At 39.2% G+C, this 17218-nt stretch overlaps 1 protein-coding gene across 1 annotated transcript in view; it reads right to left on the bottom strand.

Moving 5' to 3' along the window:
• Nucleotides 1–12216: 12216 nt before the first annotated feature.
• The window catches only part of sema6ba (sema domain, transmembrane domain (TM), and cytoplasmic domain, (semaphorin) 6Ba), a 173173-nt gene continuing 168171 nt past the window's right edge, over nt 12217–17218 (bottom strand). Inside the window, exon 17 of the mRNA XM_049477199.1 lies at nt 12217–14156. Within this exon, the coding sequence (XP_049333156.1) occupies nt 13237–14156 (920 nt within the window). The 3' untranslated portion in view covers nt 12217–13236. The remainder of the gene's footprint in view (nt 14157–17218) is intronic.

Below are 17218 nucleotides of genomic sequence, written 5' to 3'. Positions count from 1 at the left end.
TTATTATTGTTTATTATTTTATGCCTTATTATTTCTAATTTCAATCCCTTTTATACTGTAAATCCTCGGCAACATTGTAAATGAGGGTCACTGTCAGTGTATTACTGAGGGAAAATAAAGATAAATTAATTAATTGATTGATTCACCTGTTGATTAAATATAAAATTTCCCATAACTTTTCTATCAGTGTTTCTCCATCCTGGTCCTTTTCCCCCTCCTCCCTGCTGCACGTCTCCAGACCTTCTCTGCTTAAACTTTTAACCCCCGCAACTCTTACAGGACTTACTAATGAGCTGATTATTAATGAGCTGATTATTAATGAGCTGATCAGGTGTGCTGGAAGCAGGTAAATGGAGCACGGTTCTGCCCCCTCCCAACCCCCCTGCTGACCTGCACTCACATTACATTTAAACAATCCGTGCCCGAGCACACTTATACCATTACTCACTGCTTAATGGACTAGCCGGTGTTGTGCTGAATTTAGCACCCCCTCCACCAGAGAGAACTAAAAAAAGAGAAGTACTTCCTGTCAATTCATAAAATTCTTCGACATTTCAGTTCCACCTTAAATGCTGTGACTATATTCACACAGTCCCTTTAATCTCTAGGCTGTTTTGTTGTGTTTTTTATTCTCCGTTTTTGTTTTCAGTTCCTCTTTTTCAGGTCTTATAACACAGTAATTATATCAGACAGACACATGCCCTGATCTCTTTTACTCCAGAAGACATACGGCTGCTCAAAAATATCATCATTTAAAATCACGTAAAAGGAAGCAGAATTGTTCTATTTTATATTTTCCTGGAACTGATCATGTTTTGCTCAAAATTAACTTAGTTTTTATTTTTTTAATGACTTTAAATATATATTCACACCTAAGATATATTTTCAAAAATGGTTAGATTAGTGTGTTAATGAGTTGAAAGCATAAGAATATTGACGATTTGAGTTCATTACAGGGTTTATTAATTATTACTTTGATAAAATACATGGAGAAACAGCATCAGGCGGAGTTCTTTTATTTTTCTTGATAATCAATAATCACACCTCTAGGATACATGTAGATACTAAAAACCACCTGACACTCAGAGCAGCCTATATACAAAACTATATAGAAAAATATATAGAAAAATATTCAGTGCAAAATAACTATTTAAGTACTAGTAAAAATGTGCAAGTAAAATAAAAACTATATAAAGTAGTGCGCACACCATACCTAGCTTTAGTTTGAGTAAAGCAGGTAGTTTAGTCACACTGTTGTTTCTGTGGACACTTTTGAGTCTTTATTTACTGATATTATTTGGTTTGAAACATCATATAAATATGTTTGAAGCACTAAAGGTAAATAATATTGGTTGGGGAAGGAGATTTTTCACTTTTTTAGGTGTTTTTCTCTCAATGGGTTTCTTGTAGATTTAGCTTTACCGCACTGGGATGTGATCACTATTTTTAAAAGAAAGAGTAAGCTCCGCCCTTTTTAACCATATATGGATTATATATGTGTATGTGTGTAGTAATTAAGCATTTAATTTAACCATTTAATTAAGCATTTAACCATTTAATGTGACACAAAACTGCAATCTGGCTTCTTTTTCTTAAATTCCACCTTAAATGATAAGGCTGTTATGGATTTAGAACTAAACTTGTTTTTTTTTTATGTTATTCCACCTTAAATTCTACATATGACTGATTAAAGGCATGTGTTTTTAGGATTATTTTTTTTAGTTGCTGTTTGTTGATTAAATTTAGTTTGTTTACGCTTCTCAATACAATATATGTTTATCTTTAAGCCAAAAATGAGGGAGAGAGTAGGTTATCTTCATCTGATTAAAATACTTTTATTCCCTTAATATTAATAAAAAATATTTACTCTGTGTAACGTATCAATAATAATTACACATATATTACATTTCATTAGTGGCCTCACTTAATAAACATTTAAATTATTTTTTTTGTATCTTTTTTATGAAATAATAATTTTATACATTAAAATGAAGTAAAAACTTATTTAAATATACAGTTAAAGAATGACACAGCTGGAACACGCCCTTTATGCAAATAAATAGTGAGTGTGTGTGTGTGTGATGTGTGTGTGTGTGAGCAGTAAATAATATAATCAGAGTGGTGTAGAAACACAGTTTATCAGGCAGCTCACGCGCGTATCACGCGGGTTAACTGGCATTTGAGTTAATTATGTGTTGATTGACGCAGATCTAATTAACTTAAATGTAGTCATTTCTCAACGCATCACTTTCTACTCTTTGATGGCGCGCGGACGTGTTGCCATGGCGCCCGAACTTTCCATAGCAACAGAGGGATGCTGAGAGTTGTGGAGTTTCACAGCGCCCTCTGCTGGAACCCTGAGATCCAGCACCACTATAATAATAATAATAATAATAATAATAATAATAATAATAATAATAATAATAATAATAATAATAATAATAATAATAATAATAAGCTTTTCATCCCTTAAAATTTAAAAATATGATTTTTTAAAATTATATTTATTAATTTTTAGACTACATAAAAAATTAAACTTTCCAGCTTAATCACCCTATATTTTTTAATTCTCTTATAAAGACACATTTATATTTTATAAAATTATATGATTGAATTATCTCAGGATAACAGGGTGAACGAAGAAGTCATAGGAATTCAGGAATTCATGTTCCAATAGCTTGACATTTAATTATTTTTTTTTTAATGAATATTTGTGCTAAATAATTAAAAGAAAAAACATATATATTTTTTACATTAACAGCAGAATCATGCTGCTCTATAATAAAAATATATATATATATATATATATATACCAGCCCTGCTTAAAATGATTAAAAATTAAACACCATACATACAAATACTTGATGTTCTTTATTGTTTTTACTTATTTACATATTTTTTTATCAATGGCTGATGTTTGATATCAGAATGAAATAACTGTGCTGGTTAGATATTGTCATTTCTGCTGTTCTGATTGGATAACGATCAAAGGGCAACAAAACAGGTGATTAATCAGCATTCATTTTTTGCAATTAATTAATTAAATTAAATTAATTCATTAAATTAAATTAATTAAGTTAACCAGTTAATTTAAAAGCTATAGTAACATAGTATAAACACGTGTTTATTCAGAGTAAATCTTGAAGAATGTATTTTAAATGTAGAGTGTCTGTATGATTATTTAATTGGCTATAAAATTAGCAGAACAATATGGACAGTATGGAAAATGCAAATAATTTAGTGTTTTATCTGTTTAATTAGACTTATATTTGATTGCAGACAAAATTAATCCAATATATATATCATGTTTAATCTGCTAAATTTAATTTAATTTATTAAAAAACATCAATTCCTTCATTTCAGCTCTGATTCACCAATTCTACACTAAATTTGGACCAGAGGAAATTGTTAAATAGTGCAGGTAATGATAAATAGAGTAAATATGAAAATCTGGTGTGATGTCAGAAGGTGATTATAATCATGATTTGATATAAAAACAACAGTAAAATCAGTAAAGTCTGTGTCTCTGAGGAGTGAAGATGAGCAGAGGATCTCCAGCTTATAATAAATAAAAAAAATACATACAATTAACTCAAATTATATTTTTTTCTCCAGAGTTAATGATGTCACACAGTAAAGAAGTGAAATGACCCTGACAGTTATTTAAAATGTATTTTTATGTTGGTCTAACGGAGATATATTATTTCTGGTTCAAATCTGGATTTTTTTCTTCAGTTTGCTCAAAAATCATAATATAATATAATATTATTTTATTATAATATAATATTTTTACTTCTTACAGTGTAGATATCATGACATCACACTCTTCCCATTGGCTTCTGGCACCACTATTTGCATATTTAAAGTTTATGGTCTCTGTGCAACAAAATATGTTTTATTATTTTGTTGCAATGTCGTTTTTATTTTTTTTTTGTGTGTGTGTAAAGTAATCATTTAAATATATATATTTTGTTACATATTTATGAGCAGACCACATCAAACCCTGGAGCGCACCACAGCCTCGCCATCAGCAGCCGGAGTCCGAGAGAGAGCACAATAGTTGAGTCTCTCCAGTGTAAAGCTGGTGAGCACAGGCGTCTGTTAGCTGATGTATCAGAGCTGGGGATCCGGCGCTTTCCTCTGAGCATATTATGATGCCGCGCAGTGATGCTGCGTTGATTGATGACAGCTGGAGGTGAAAAGAGGCGGAGTTTGACTTTACATGTATGGGAGGAGACGTGTGCTGGCTCTGAACCTATCCTAGAGTTGGAATATTTCCTAGTAATGAAGGGGGAAATAAATTAATATTAAAGACTGAGTGTAATGCTGAATGTGCATCAGCACCACTTCCTGTAGATTCAGGTGCTTCTGACCTATAGGTGAAGACCTCTGACCTGCACTTCCTGTTTAAGATCTGATTCCTCAATGGCTCAGAGCAAACACACACACACACACACACACACACACACAGACACACACACCATGTAATCAGGCATGAAACCTGTTCCAATTGAATTTACGATACACTCCCCACATAATCAGCTTTGGTCACGCTGTGTGTATCCCCCCGGGGTGTGTGTGTGTGTGTGGGGGGTGATGGTGGTCCGATATGTCCCCACTGATTGACGAGCGCAAAGAGACTATAATTTGATTAGTGTGAACATCCACACACGAGAGCGTACACACACACACACACACACACACACACACACACACACACACACAGACATAAACACACACAGGTGCATGTATCCTCCCATGTATAACCATTTATCTTGTTGTAAGTGTTCCTGTGTTTTTTCTGAGTGTGTGTGAGTACCTGTGTGAGCTGGAGGTGTGTGTGTGTGTGTGTGTGTGTGTGGTCGTTTCGCTCTAAGCTCTAAACATATGTGTTGAATCCCCGACATCTTTAGAGTATTAGCTTTAAAAGGGCAGAACTAATTGTGGACGGACTGGGACGGACTGGGACGGATCCACTCCCATGCTGGGAGATGCTGCACGTGTCCAGCTGTGCTCTGTGTTCTTCTTAAGATCTCGTATCAAATCCAGGGCTATATATATTTAAAACCTATCACTGTAAGCTCTGATAAGTTGAAATTACTTAAAAAAAATTGAGGAAACCGGTTGCCTTAAAAAAGTTAAGTAATGGGGAATGAAAACTTAAGTCAGCATAACTTAGAACTTTAAGTCATTACAACTAAAGGGAAACTTTTATTTTTCTTATAATGTAAGACCGGATGAGTTGAGTTTACTTAATTGTTTTAAGGCAGCCAGTTTGCTATTTTTTTCAAAGTAATAAAAAGTTAGCATAAATTAAAACATCAAGTTATTACAGCTAAAGGGGAAGTAGCCCAGGGGGAATCACTACACACTGATGGTGAGTGTCTGTCAGAAACTGTTGGACACACCCAGTATGCAAATAGATTGTTACAGGAGCCAATGAAAAAGAAGCTGCCAATGGCAAAACAGACTAAACTCAGTTACTTTAAGTTGTTTCAACTCAAAGATCTCCGTTTGAATGTATTTTTGCCCACAAATGTTCAACTAACTTAAAGTAGTTGAGTTTTGTTTAGAAATATCCAATTTTACGTAAAACAGACTTAAATCATTTGAGTTCAAACAACGTATGGGTTTACAGTGTACTGAGACCCGGACGTTAGCTTGGTTTTAATTTCTTTTATCTATTTGGGAGTACCTAACAAGTATAACAAAAATGTAGAAACTTACCTTCTCTTTGTATAGGAAGCATTTTTGCTGGCTGTAGAAACTTTTGCCTGGAATTGTCGCCATCTTGTTTTTAATCAGTTAAGTATCATGTAGTCATGTGACCACTAAACAGTACTGGCAGTGTCTCCATATAAGGCTAAAGGGTCAACGTTTTTATTAAGAATAACGGTGCAGAGAAGCAGTAATGGAATGTCCTCATATGAGGACGCTGGGTCTCAAGAGGATATATATATATATATATATACCAAATAAAGTAGTTATACAGTTCAGTTTAGCAAATATACAATAGCTGCACCAGAAGGAAGTGTGAAGTGTCTGGATGATTAAAATGCTGTGGATGATTAAGATCTTAAACAGGACTTTTATTCTGGAAAGTCCTCCAATGTGTCTGAATTAAAACTGTAATTCTGTAAAGAAGAGTGAAAGAAAAATTCCTTCCTTATCAGTAAAGCTTGAGTGCAGTTATTAGATTTAGGGGACAATAAATCTAAATGATACTTTTTCACACAGAACTAGATTGGTTTGAATATTATTTTCCGTTAATAAATAAAATAATCTTTTAAAAAGTGTTTTTTTTTTATTTACTCAGGTTATCTTTGTCTGATATTAAAGTTTGTTTGATTATCAGAATCATATCAGTATGACAAAAAAGCAAAAACAAAAGAAATTGGTACCACTTTAAAATAAGACTACCTTTATAAAGGGTTTATAAATGATTTACAATTAGTTTAAAAATGGTTACTAGTTAGGTTGTAAATGCCTTAAAATCATTAATAATCAGTTATAACACAGTTATAACGTAGAAAGAGCAACAATATAGATGGCTGTGGGTTCACTATTTGGCAAACAGCAGGTCATTGTTGCCCTTTCTATGTATGTGTTATAACTGATTATTAATAGTTTTTTAAGGCATTTACAACCTAATTAGTAACCATTAATAAACTAATTGTAAACTATTTATAAACCCTTTATAAAGGTAGTCTTATTTTAAAGTGTAAAGGGCTGTGTAGGGGGCTAAATACTTTTTCACACCACTGCATATACCTTTGACTTACTGTACAATATGTGGTTATATAGAACCTTTTTCCATTTTGCTGATCTCAATATTGCCAACTTTTAAATTATTAGTTTTTTAAGGATATTTAAACATGTTTATGTTTCAAGTCCAGAGTCTGAATATTCTTAATAATTAAAAGATTCACTGCATTTCAAAAATGTGATGGTGCTTTAATATGGTACTGTTTTATATCAGTAGCATAAAACTATTATAAAGTGCCAATAACATGATTTATTGTAATTATTGGTTATAATGGAAGATCTAGGTTGGATGAGCTTTATGTAACTGAAAGAAATGAAAGTTAAATTAAGGGCGTGTTCACACCAGCACTATTTGCTCCAGTTAAAACAGACTCTGGTTTGTTTGTAAACTTAGTGTGGTTTAATTATGCAGGTGTGAAAACAGTAATCACACTCTGGTGTGGATTAAAAGAACCTCGGTCCGGTCCTAAACCAACTTTGGAGCGTTTGAGGGGTGGAGCTTCTGCAGCTTTAGTCACTGAATAGCATAGCATGTAGCCAAAATACATGTTATTAACATTTAGCTGCTAATTTTCAAATGAAAACAGGGTTACACTATTGGTTATAATGTGTTTGGAGGTGACAGCAGTACATAAATCGAGTAGCTGCTCCCATCATTTATGCAGAGTGTAAATTGGTCGTTTATTTTACCGACATTCTCCAATAGAAATACATTACTCCACCACTCCACTTCTATTAATGGTGTTTTTATGTCAAAAGGACAGAGATCATGTCCCTATTCTGGGAGAAGGCAGATACCCAGGAAGGCTCAGCACCACTGCTGGAGGACAAGACATCTGGATTTGACCTTAAGTCCTGGAAATATGCTGAAAGCCTTTTATCCAGCTGCATCAGTCAGGAGCCCCTCAGTTTCCTTAAGGTTTAAATGGACACATATGGAGGGGAGACCCTTCTGAGACCCCCGGAGACCCTCTGAGACCCTAATCAAGCCACTGCAGATCATTCACATGGTCAGAAATCCCGTACAGCTGAGTGTGCATGTGTTCTCCAGCGAGGGAGGGTTTAATAAGAAGTCAAGTTCAGTGCTTGTACAACATATAATGCATAAAATTCAGCCTCCGTCCAGTTCGCATGTTAATGAACTTGGTGGTGAAGAAACTGAAGCACACATTACACCTCGTTTTGGCCTCGTTCACACCTGGCTTCGACATGCATCCTGGGTAATCAGATCACAGATGACGGGCAAAACACGTAACCATCCACAGCTGGGGTTTTAAATGTGTCTCCCGTGAGCTCTTGAGAGATCAGATTTCTGATCACATCTGGAGGAGGGTTTGGCTACAGTACGGAGGTGATCAGACTGCAGGCAAATCAGATTAGTTTTATCTGTTGACTGTCCACACTGTCATTAGAAAGATGACATGGGTTACTGTAGTATCGGCATGGGTTACTGTGGTATCTGCATGGGTTGCTGCGGTATCTGCATGGGTTACTGTGATATCTGCATGGGTTAATGTGTTATCTGTATAGAATGCTGTAATATCTGAGTGGGTTGCTGTGGTATCTGTATGGGTTACTGTAGTATCTGCATGGATTACTGTGATATCTGCATGGTTTACTGTGGTATTTGCATGGGTTACTGTGGTATAGAGGTTGGTGTCAGTACCTAACCTTAGACTCTTATTGGACCTCTGCACTCATCTCACTCTGGACTTCATGAGGTCGTTGTTCGTCATGACGCAAAAGAAACTTTTAAATCTGATTAAAATCGTTTTTCAAACCACGTCCAAAATCGGTTTGGATCCGATTCGCTAAAAACAACTGATTTCTTGTAGTGTCTGGCTTTGCAGACTATCAAGAATCAATCTGAATACAATCTGGATATGCCAAAAGTCACATTTGGGCTGGCAGTGTGAACGTAGTGTAGGAGTCTTCTGGTTTTCTTTGGATGGAGTCCAAATATCATTTTATATATTAAATATGTTTTGGCAGAAGCAGTGACATGGTTTAAATGGGCGGGACTTTGATCTCAGGAAACCAATCAAGATGCTTTAAGGGATGCATTCACACTAGTAATAATAATGTGGTCATATGCATCTTTGATTACCTCCAATTTACACCTGAACAAATCAGATCAGATCACCCAGGACTCAATGCCAATGTCAATGCCAGGCGTGAACGAGGCCTTTGTGTCGGCTACAGTTTTCAGAACTGAACTGGCAATTTTTACATGTTGGGCAGTTTCTTTAAGACTGCAGTACAGGCATCTTCTTATGACGAATTAAAAATTCAGAGTTGATAAGACCTCCAGAGAGTGGAAAGAACAAAAACAAACACCAAACAAACAAACGAAACTGGTTATAATACAGTACAGTCTGAACGATCAGTCTTTTCACACCGAATAATCAATAACATCAACCACATCCAAACGAACAGTCCTTTCCGTTTGGTGCGATGATGTTTCTCACTTCTGTCCTTTATTTGTCCTCTCTTTTCTCTCTGAAAAGATCGTAAGAATCTCTCCCGAAGTCTCGTCACGTTATCTGCGATGGAGAGTGAAGAGTTCAGCCTTTGCTGCAGATAGAAATATACAGTCTCCACGAGTCACCACAAAAGTTCACTTGAAGGTCCTTCAAGAGGTAGGTCAACGCCCGTCCCCATGTCCTCCCCCGTACAGTTCCGCACCGTCCCTCTCCAGATCCAGCCTACCTCGAGGCCACAGTCCACTTCAGAGCGGCTAGGAAAATTCACTGTACACTGTACAAAGAGGAAGGAACCACAACAAACTAGAACAGAATCAAAAAACGTCCAACTTTAACGGATCAAACGCCCCGGCGCTCGCCTCTCGCAGGGTTCTCTCGCTCTGCTCCGAGAGAAATGCTCCAAGTTGAGACTTGTTCAGACTTTATATCTCATCACATCTTTATCTTTACCCACGTCTCTCTCTTTCTCTCTCTCTTTCTCTCTCTCTCTCCGGATCATCAATGTGTTTGGCTGGAAGGTCTGCGCTAGCGGATCGTTAGCGGAGCCCTGTGCCAGAGCTTAGCTCGTTCTGTTCTGCAAGTTTTCCTCTCGGCTGAGAAAAGTTGGCAAGCTTACATCTCCACACACTCAGTCTCACACGGCTCACACTGATATGTGCATGTGTGTGTGTGTGTTTGTGTATCACTGGGCTAATGGAATCGGACGATGCGCTGCAAATAAAAAAAGTGTATTTTGGCAGGTGAACTCATCTTAAAAGTTGATGACACATCTAACGTTTGTGAGCAGTAAAGGAAACTTGGCTGGAGATTTTTTACTTAATGTAAGCTGTATGTGTTCACATAGACAAGACTGCCTCGCCTATCCTGCAATTGTTTAAAAGATAAATGTCTCGTGAACACGAGGTGCAGTACATACAAACACTCTAGGGGGCAGTGCAGCACTCAGCAGCATCAAAATGGCAGAAAAAAGTTTTGAAGAAAGGCTACCGATATCTGTATGATGTGTCCTTTACCGATGGAGTAAATAAAGACCTCTAGAAGCCTGGAAGCCTCTAGTAACACATGTAGCACACAAGCTATTTGTGTTTGTGAACTTTTTTGTGTTGGTGTACATTCAAAACTGCGCCAGTTGTCTTTGCGAACTGTAGGCAAACAGCAAGTATATCTCCAGCCTAAGAGACAAAAAAGAATGCTTTTAGGATTGGACACACCCTCTCACTAAGATGCCACCAATCATTGCAATGCTGCTGACGCTAGGAGGATAGGAAGAGTGCGATACATGTGACACCACCTGTTTTCCAACTCCCGCCAATGCAGCATCAGTAGGGAGCATTACAGAGTCCGCAGAGGAAAGCGTCGGATTCCAACTCTGATTTATCGGCTAACAGATGCCTGTGCTGACCAGCATCACAGTGGGAGTGATGAGGGGAGAGAGCGCCACCTACTGTACCCATCCAGAGAGAGACAGCATGGCTAACTCTACTCTCTCTCGGACTCTGGCTGCTGATCCTCTGGCAATGGCAAATTCTGTTTTTTTGTTTACATTGTATCAGAATTCATTAAAGCTTCTTTTCCACGTTTGCCTCTTGTGGGGGTGTTTAAAGCCTCTTGTGCTGTCGCATGTGGGTGTGTACTGGCCTGTCTGTTAGCATGCTGGCTAACCTAGCAAGCTACCTAACAATATTTCAGCAAATTTTCTCCATGCTTAATTTTTCTCTAAATAATGTAATACATAATTATAAAACAGAAAAATTAGTATTATGTATATCTTTGTATTATGATAGGAATTAAATGCTGGTAAGAACAGAAGGTGGGGACGGTGGATCGCCGTGCTTAGTCTGGATTGGTCTGGAGAATCTCAATCTGGTTTGTCGCTTGTTGCAGAATTGCATATACAGATTGTGCATTCCCAATGGAAGTGACTGGTGACTGGTGACACACATTTCAGTGTATCAAGCATTTAAGGATTTAGGGTAATCAACTAATTCTGGTTAATTGTGTATCCCAGCATGTACTGGTCGTCTGATTGGACGCTGTGGACAGGCGGGGTGAATACTGTCCCCACACTGCAGAGGCAATCGATGCCCCGGACTGTTTCATCACGTCCAGCAGGTCAGAAATCCCTCAGCGAACAAGAATACGACAGCATGTGGGCGTGCAAGTGTTTGTGAAAGTGTGTGTGAGTGTGAAAGTGTGTGTGCACGAGTGAGAGACATTACTTTCAGCAGTCGACACTGCGTCCACCACTGGGAATAGATATATGGACATCATTAACAAAGCTGAAGTCGTGCATACTGCAGTCTGCTGCTGCCTCCCAGTACCTGACCTGCAGTATGTGGTCGGCCCACAGTCAGAGTGTGTGGGGTACTGAACATGTGTGTTTGTGTATTAATTAACACTTCTGCGTCAAACCTACGTCCCAGTCTACGCATGCCCAGCGATACTCGATAATGTGTGGGTGGGGACGTGAGAGCCGACAGACCAATCACAGCTCTGGCTGTCCTTGTGACGTAGTTCATTTCCAGGGAGGTGCACGTCCATGCATAGGCTTTAGCATAGATTCAATGCAGAAGTGTACATTGGCCTTAAGGCTCTGTTCACATTGCAGGATTTTGGGCTCAATTTACTTTTCTTTTTTATATTCAACAGTTAATATTCTGACTCGTGAGTGACCCTGTTCATCAATAATGTAATCAAGAATGTGACAGGAATGACCCAGATATCCACATGTGACATTTAGTAATGATGTGCAGTGATATGTGCATTATAAAAAAGAAACACATGTATACTCAGATCTGACCCCTGTCTGGGTGTCTGACTGTGATATATTGGAAAAAACGATGACGATCTGGGACTACTTTATGAAGATCGCAGTCTGATAAACGCATATCCTACAGAGGCTAATTTTGTATAAAATAAGTTTAAAATAAAGTGGATCTGTACGTGACGTTAAACCTTATGTTTGAATATTTCATGCATTTATCTTCCTACATCCTAGACAGCATATGCATATTATTACCATGGCAACCGCTGTGGATAAGTGAGCACTATGGTCCATATAAAGGTATACAGACATTTCATTTTCAGTGTCTTAATTCTGATTTAAATACTAATTTGTGTTCACACTGCTTTAAAAAAAATCCTTTGTCATATTTAGGCAAAATACTGATATGTTGCACTTCAGCCCAACACATAGAAAATCAAAAATCCATTTATATTTAGATTACTGCAGTTCTCCGATTATTCCAGTGATCATGTGTGCAGTATATTACGGTTTCTTGGATCAGAGAAATGTAAAAAAATGATTAAGAAATCAGATTAAGACAGTTGGATTTGATAATAATAATCCGATTTCTCAGTGCATGTAAACTCTTAACCGGAGTATTCTGGGATGTGTGTAGTGGAATTAAATGAGCAGTGAGATGAAACTGAAGGAAATAAATAATCATTTTTCAGCTGATTTATGATCATATTGCAGCTCAATTGCAGCTTAGAGTTTATTGGCTCCATTGGTTTCAAAGCAAAAATGGGATTATTGTTTGTCTCATATAAACTCTAAATCTTTCCTGTTATCTGATTAGCTGTAGTAACTGGATTATGAGGTGTATGAGGGTAAAAACACGTATGTTGAAGCTTAAAATCAGATTCCTGGCACCTCAACTCTGCAGTGTGAATGTAGCACCAGTTCCCTGCGGCAGCAGCGTGAGGTTTCTCAGTGCTGGAAATCTGTGGGGCTTTTCCAGTGATTGATCACAGCGTGATACAGAGAGTGAGGAGAGATCAAAACGAGCTGGCAGATGAGCGAGAGAGACGTAAAGAGGGAGAGAGAGAGACGGTGAGGAAGGTGGCGAGAGAGAGAGAGGTGTTGTTGGCCAGATCCTGCTGGCACTGCAATAGGGTCTGAGGCATCGCCTCCTTCACATTTTCTTCTTTATGACTTTCTCCTTTTTTTCACAGCACTCGTTCTTCCCCGCTCTCGCTCTCTCCTTCACTGGCCCGACGGGGCGCGGTCGCCGCCGCCCTTCCCCAGCAGATGGCTGAACTCAGCCAGGTCGATGAGGCCGCGGGAGCCGTGCAGGACGGAGCGGGTGAGGTGTGGCGCGGCCGGGGCGTAGTGGTGACCGGGTGGAGGAGGGGCGTGGCTGAAAATGTAGCCCTCGTGGGTCCAGCGCAGGGTCTCGCCGCCGTACTCCATCTGTGTGCTTGGCGCGGACACCACCCTCCTGCGGTCGGGCGAATCCTGGGGGGTCACCGGGTAGTCGTAGTCGCCTGCTGACTTGCGTAGGAGAGTCCCGGGGCGGCCGCCTTGCTCGCGGTATCTAGAGAGGGACACGTATCGCTGGCGGTCCATGCTGTCCTCGTGCCGTCTGTCGCCGGGACCCTGGAGGAGCTTAGAACTGAGGAAGATGGCAGAGGGTGGCAGTGGCGGACACTGGGTGCCCACCGAGTTCAGGAAGGTCTGGCTCTGGTCCCAGCCCGATCCCGAGTCGGACAGGCGCAGGAGACCCGGAGGCGGACGCTTCTGCTGCAGGGGAGTCTGCTCGGGCGTGGGCAGCAGCCCCGGGTCCAGGTCCCCAGCCTTCACCCAGCCGTTGGGCATGACGAAGAGCGTCTCTCCCTGCGGCCGCGAGCGATCCGTAACGCTGTGCCTCGAAACGCTCATCACAGAGCCGCTGCCGCTCGGACCCAGCATGCTGCGCTCCTTCTCGCTCTTCCTCTGGCTGCTGCCGGAGGAGGAGGTGGACGTGCTGCTGCGGGAGCGGTGCCGGTGCTTCTGACCCATGATCCAGCACACAGCCAGGCCTGAGAGCGCCGCCCCGGTGGAGAAGGCGGAGACAGCGGCCACCACCAGCAGGTTCAGGGTCACCAGACTCTCCGGCTCGTCCATGAAGCTCTCGCGCAACAGACCTGCGAAGAGACAGTTGGGAAAAATATTGATTTAGAGCAGTGTTCTCCAAAGGCAATCTAAAAAAAACATGTTTGGTTAGCCTCTTTAGATTTGGTACTGGACCTGTGTGAACACACACACTTGTGATTAGGGGATTTAGAACACCCGCCCAGACCGGTGGGAGGTGACTACAGTGCCCTGGAAGCAAATTGGGGTTTCTGTAGGGCAAAAGCAAGTGCACTTCAGACATGGATGACAGTCCTAGAGATTAAACCAAGCTTGTTTCTGTACCGTTCTGTAGGCCACTGGTGCTCCAAAGACATTTCTATAGAATAAAAAAAAATGCAAAAGTGAATTTGAAATGTTTCTAGGTTTAAATTTGCATGTCTCGTAGAGATTCAGGAAAAATGAAATTAAAATTCACCCCAGGATTTTAGTTCTTTTGCTCAGGCAGCTCTGCTTTAGCTTAGCTTAGCTTTGCTGTAGCATGCCCATATTCAAGAACTCTGAGCTGTCTTATACACATATCTATAGTCACAAACATGCTTCTATATAGAATTAAAAGCCATTCTTTAACAGCATTGTTCATACAACCTTTGTTTTAAGAGAGTAGTTCACTTATATCAGAATTAGCACTTATGACACATATTGACATTAACGTAACACACCCATCACAGCATCCACGCCCACAGCATTGGTATAAATCAGACAGCGCCGGGTGACAGACTTTATGAGGTCATGGTCCATGAGTACGGAAGCCTTATTGGAATTCCAGCAAATATTGACTTAATTAACCTTTAGAGAATTACCAATTAAAAACGAATCTAGCATCCGGACCATTGATTTAACAATACAGACAGTTTATTAAGTGAGAAGGCAATATGGAACTGAGCTGATGCATGACGCGAACGATAGAGAACCGCTCTGAAACCAGCAGCCATGGATGCGACCTTTTTCTTGCATGACAACCTGTAGAATGTAGGCCATACAGTTTTGTGATTAATATGCCATCATATTGTTATATTGGTGCCACCTATTAACCAGAGGTGGAAAAAGTAGTGAAAAATTGTAATTAAGTAAAAGTACCTTTACTTTGCTAAAATTCTACTCGAGTAAAAGTTAAAGTACCCATCTAAAAAAAAAAATCTACTCGAGTAAAAGTAAAAAAGTACTCAACTTAAAATTTACTTTGAGTAAAAGTTACATAGTTACTTTTATTTATGTGATGAAAAAGTAAAAATCATAAATTAAATAATTATTAAATTAAATAACTTGGACCTTTCAGGCAGTATTTGTTCAGTAAAAGTTCAGCCGCGCTGCCATGGAGAACAAAACTCAATTTTTGTTTTTTTCCCCCAGCATTTTATTTTTTACTCAGTGATGGTGAGTTTTCCAATGTAGTGAAGTAAATTACTTGTGTCAAAATGTACTTGAGTAAAAGTAAAATGACCTAATTTAAAAACTACATTAAAAATGACAAATTACTCATAAAATCTACTCAATAACAGTAGTGTGAGTAAATGTAATCAGTTACTTTCCACCTATGCTATTAATACAGAAGTTCTAGCACATGTGAAGACTAGTACATGCCTCCTCCGATACATGTGAAGCCGTGTAGCATCACAGTGCTAATGCTTGGAGGAAAGCGCAGCGGCTCGGTTCTGATACATCAGCTCACAGATGCAGCCTTGTGCTGATCCACATCACCCTAGGAGTGATGTGGGGAGAGAGCGCCATCTACTGTACCCACTAATTTAGCTCCCTCCGAGTGCCAGCAGCTTGATGGTAAAGCTTCTTCAGTGTTGCAAAATTAATTTCCTTTATTCTGAACAGATTTCACTCATGTAAACAGCCCTAAAATGTTTTTAAAAGTTTAGTTTTTACACTTTACTTACTAAAAACGTAGGGATTAAATGTTTGGGCTCTATCTATGCTCTACTATGCTCTAGATCGAACAACACATTCACGTGAGTGTGTTGCATTTAATTTAGTTTGATTAGTTTTGGTTTCACTCTGCAGTTTAGTAACTGAGCGCAATAACACAACAGCATTACTACATCCTGTAATCATCTTTTATGTGGGCGGAGTCTCCCTATACTACACACTAATTGGTTTATAGAAGGGCATATTTTGGAAATTTTGGCAAGTGGCTTGTCCAAATTCTACCTTCCTCATACAATCCAACTAGGGTTAATAAGGGTAATAAGGGTTAATCTACAGTTACAATAGATACAGATTCGCCAGAACTGTACTCGGTTGTACCCGTACTGCTGCAGGACACCTGACAACCAAGAGGAAACGAGGGACGATAGTCTGACTCAACTTCCTGTAATTGGTCTGAAAGTCTAAACTCTCCAAAAACGAACTGGACCAAGGTTCAGTAGATCTGGGCTGTGGTTCACAACAGCTTTTAAACCTGGCTTTTTTGGTTCAGAACAAACAAGGTAGTTGTTAAAGCAGTTTTTAAAGCAGTTTCTAAAATCCTGTAGGAACGTGTCACTGCTCTCATAAAATGATATTACACTTTAATAGAGATGTGTATCACGGTCAGTACCTCATGCCAACCTGTAGTTTGGAGTCTTGCCAAATGAACTGCTGGAGATAAAAAGTCAACGCTTACCATGCTGGGAATTTTAGAAAGGGATAAAACACTGCCCTGTATTCTGACACGGACTCTCAAAAAAGTGATCTACATTCAATACAGTAGATCCCACATATCCTACGTAACCTAATCACAGTGCATCATGGGACTTTTATACTTTTTCAGGCATTTTCACACCTGTAGTTGCAGTTTCTAGTTTCTATGATCCGGATCAGTTGTTGAGTTTGTTTATTTGGAGCTTCCCTCTGTTTGGTTTGGTTTCACACAGGTATGAAAACCTAAACGCACCAAAATGCGCACCAATAAACCACGCAAGCACATCAGAGTCTCCTTTGATTGGTTGGAGCTGTCTGGCGCGGGAGCAAGAAAGTAAATATAGTGTTCCAGTGCATATACTGTATTTGTATACTGCTTTAAACACAGAGCGCTAATTGACTGAACTTAATTTCTATTTCACTTATTCGATTAGTTTTTGCCATA

The sequence above is a fragment of the Astyanax mexicanus genome, chromosome 4 (genome assembly GCF_023375975.1).
Source record: "Astyanax mexicanus isolate ESR-SI-001 chromosome 4, AstMex3_surface, whole genome shotgun sequence".
Lineage (NCBI taxonomy): Eukaryota > Metazoa > Chordata > Actinopteri > Characiformes > Acestrorhamphidae > Astyanax > Astyanax mexicanus.
This window is presented reverse-complemented; position numbering and strand designations above follow the sequence as displayed.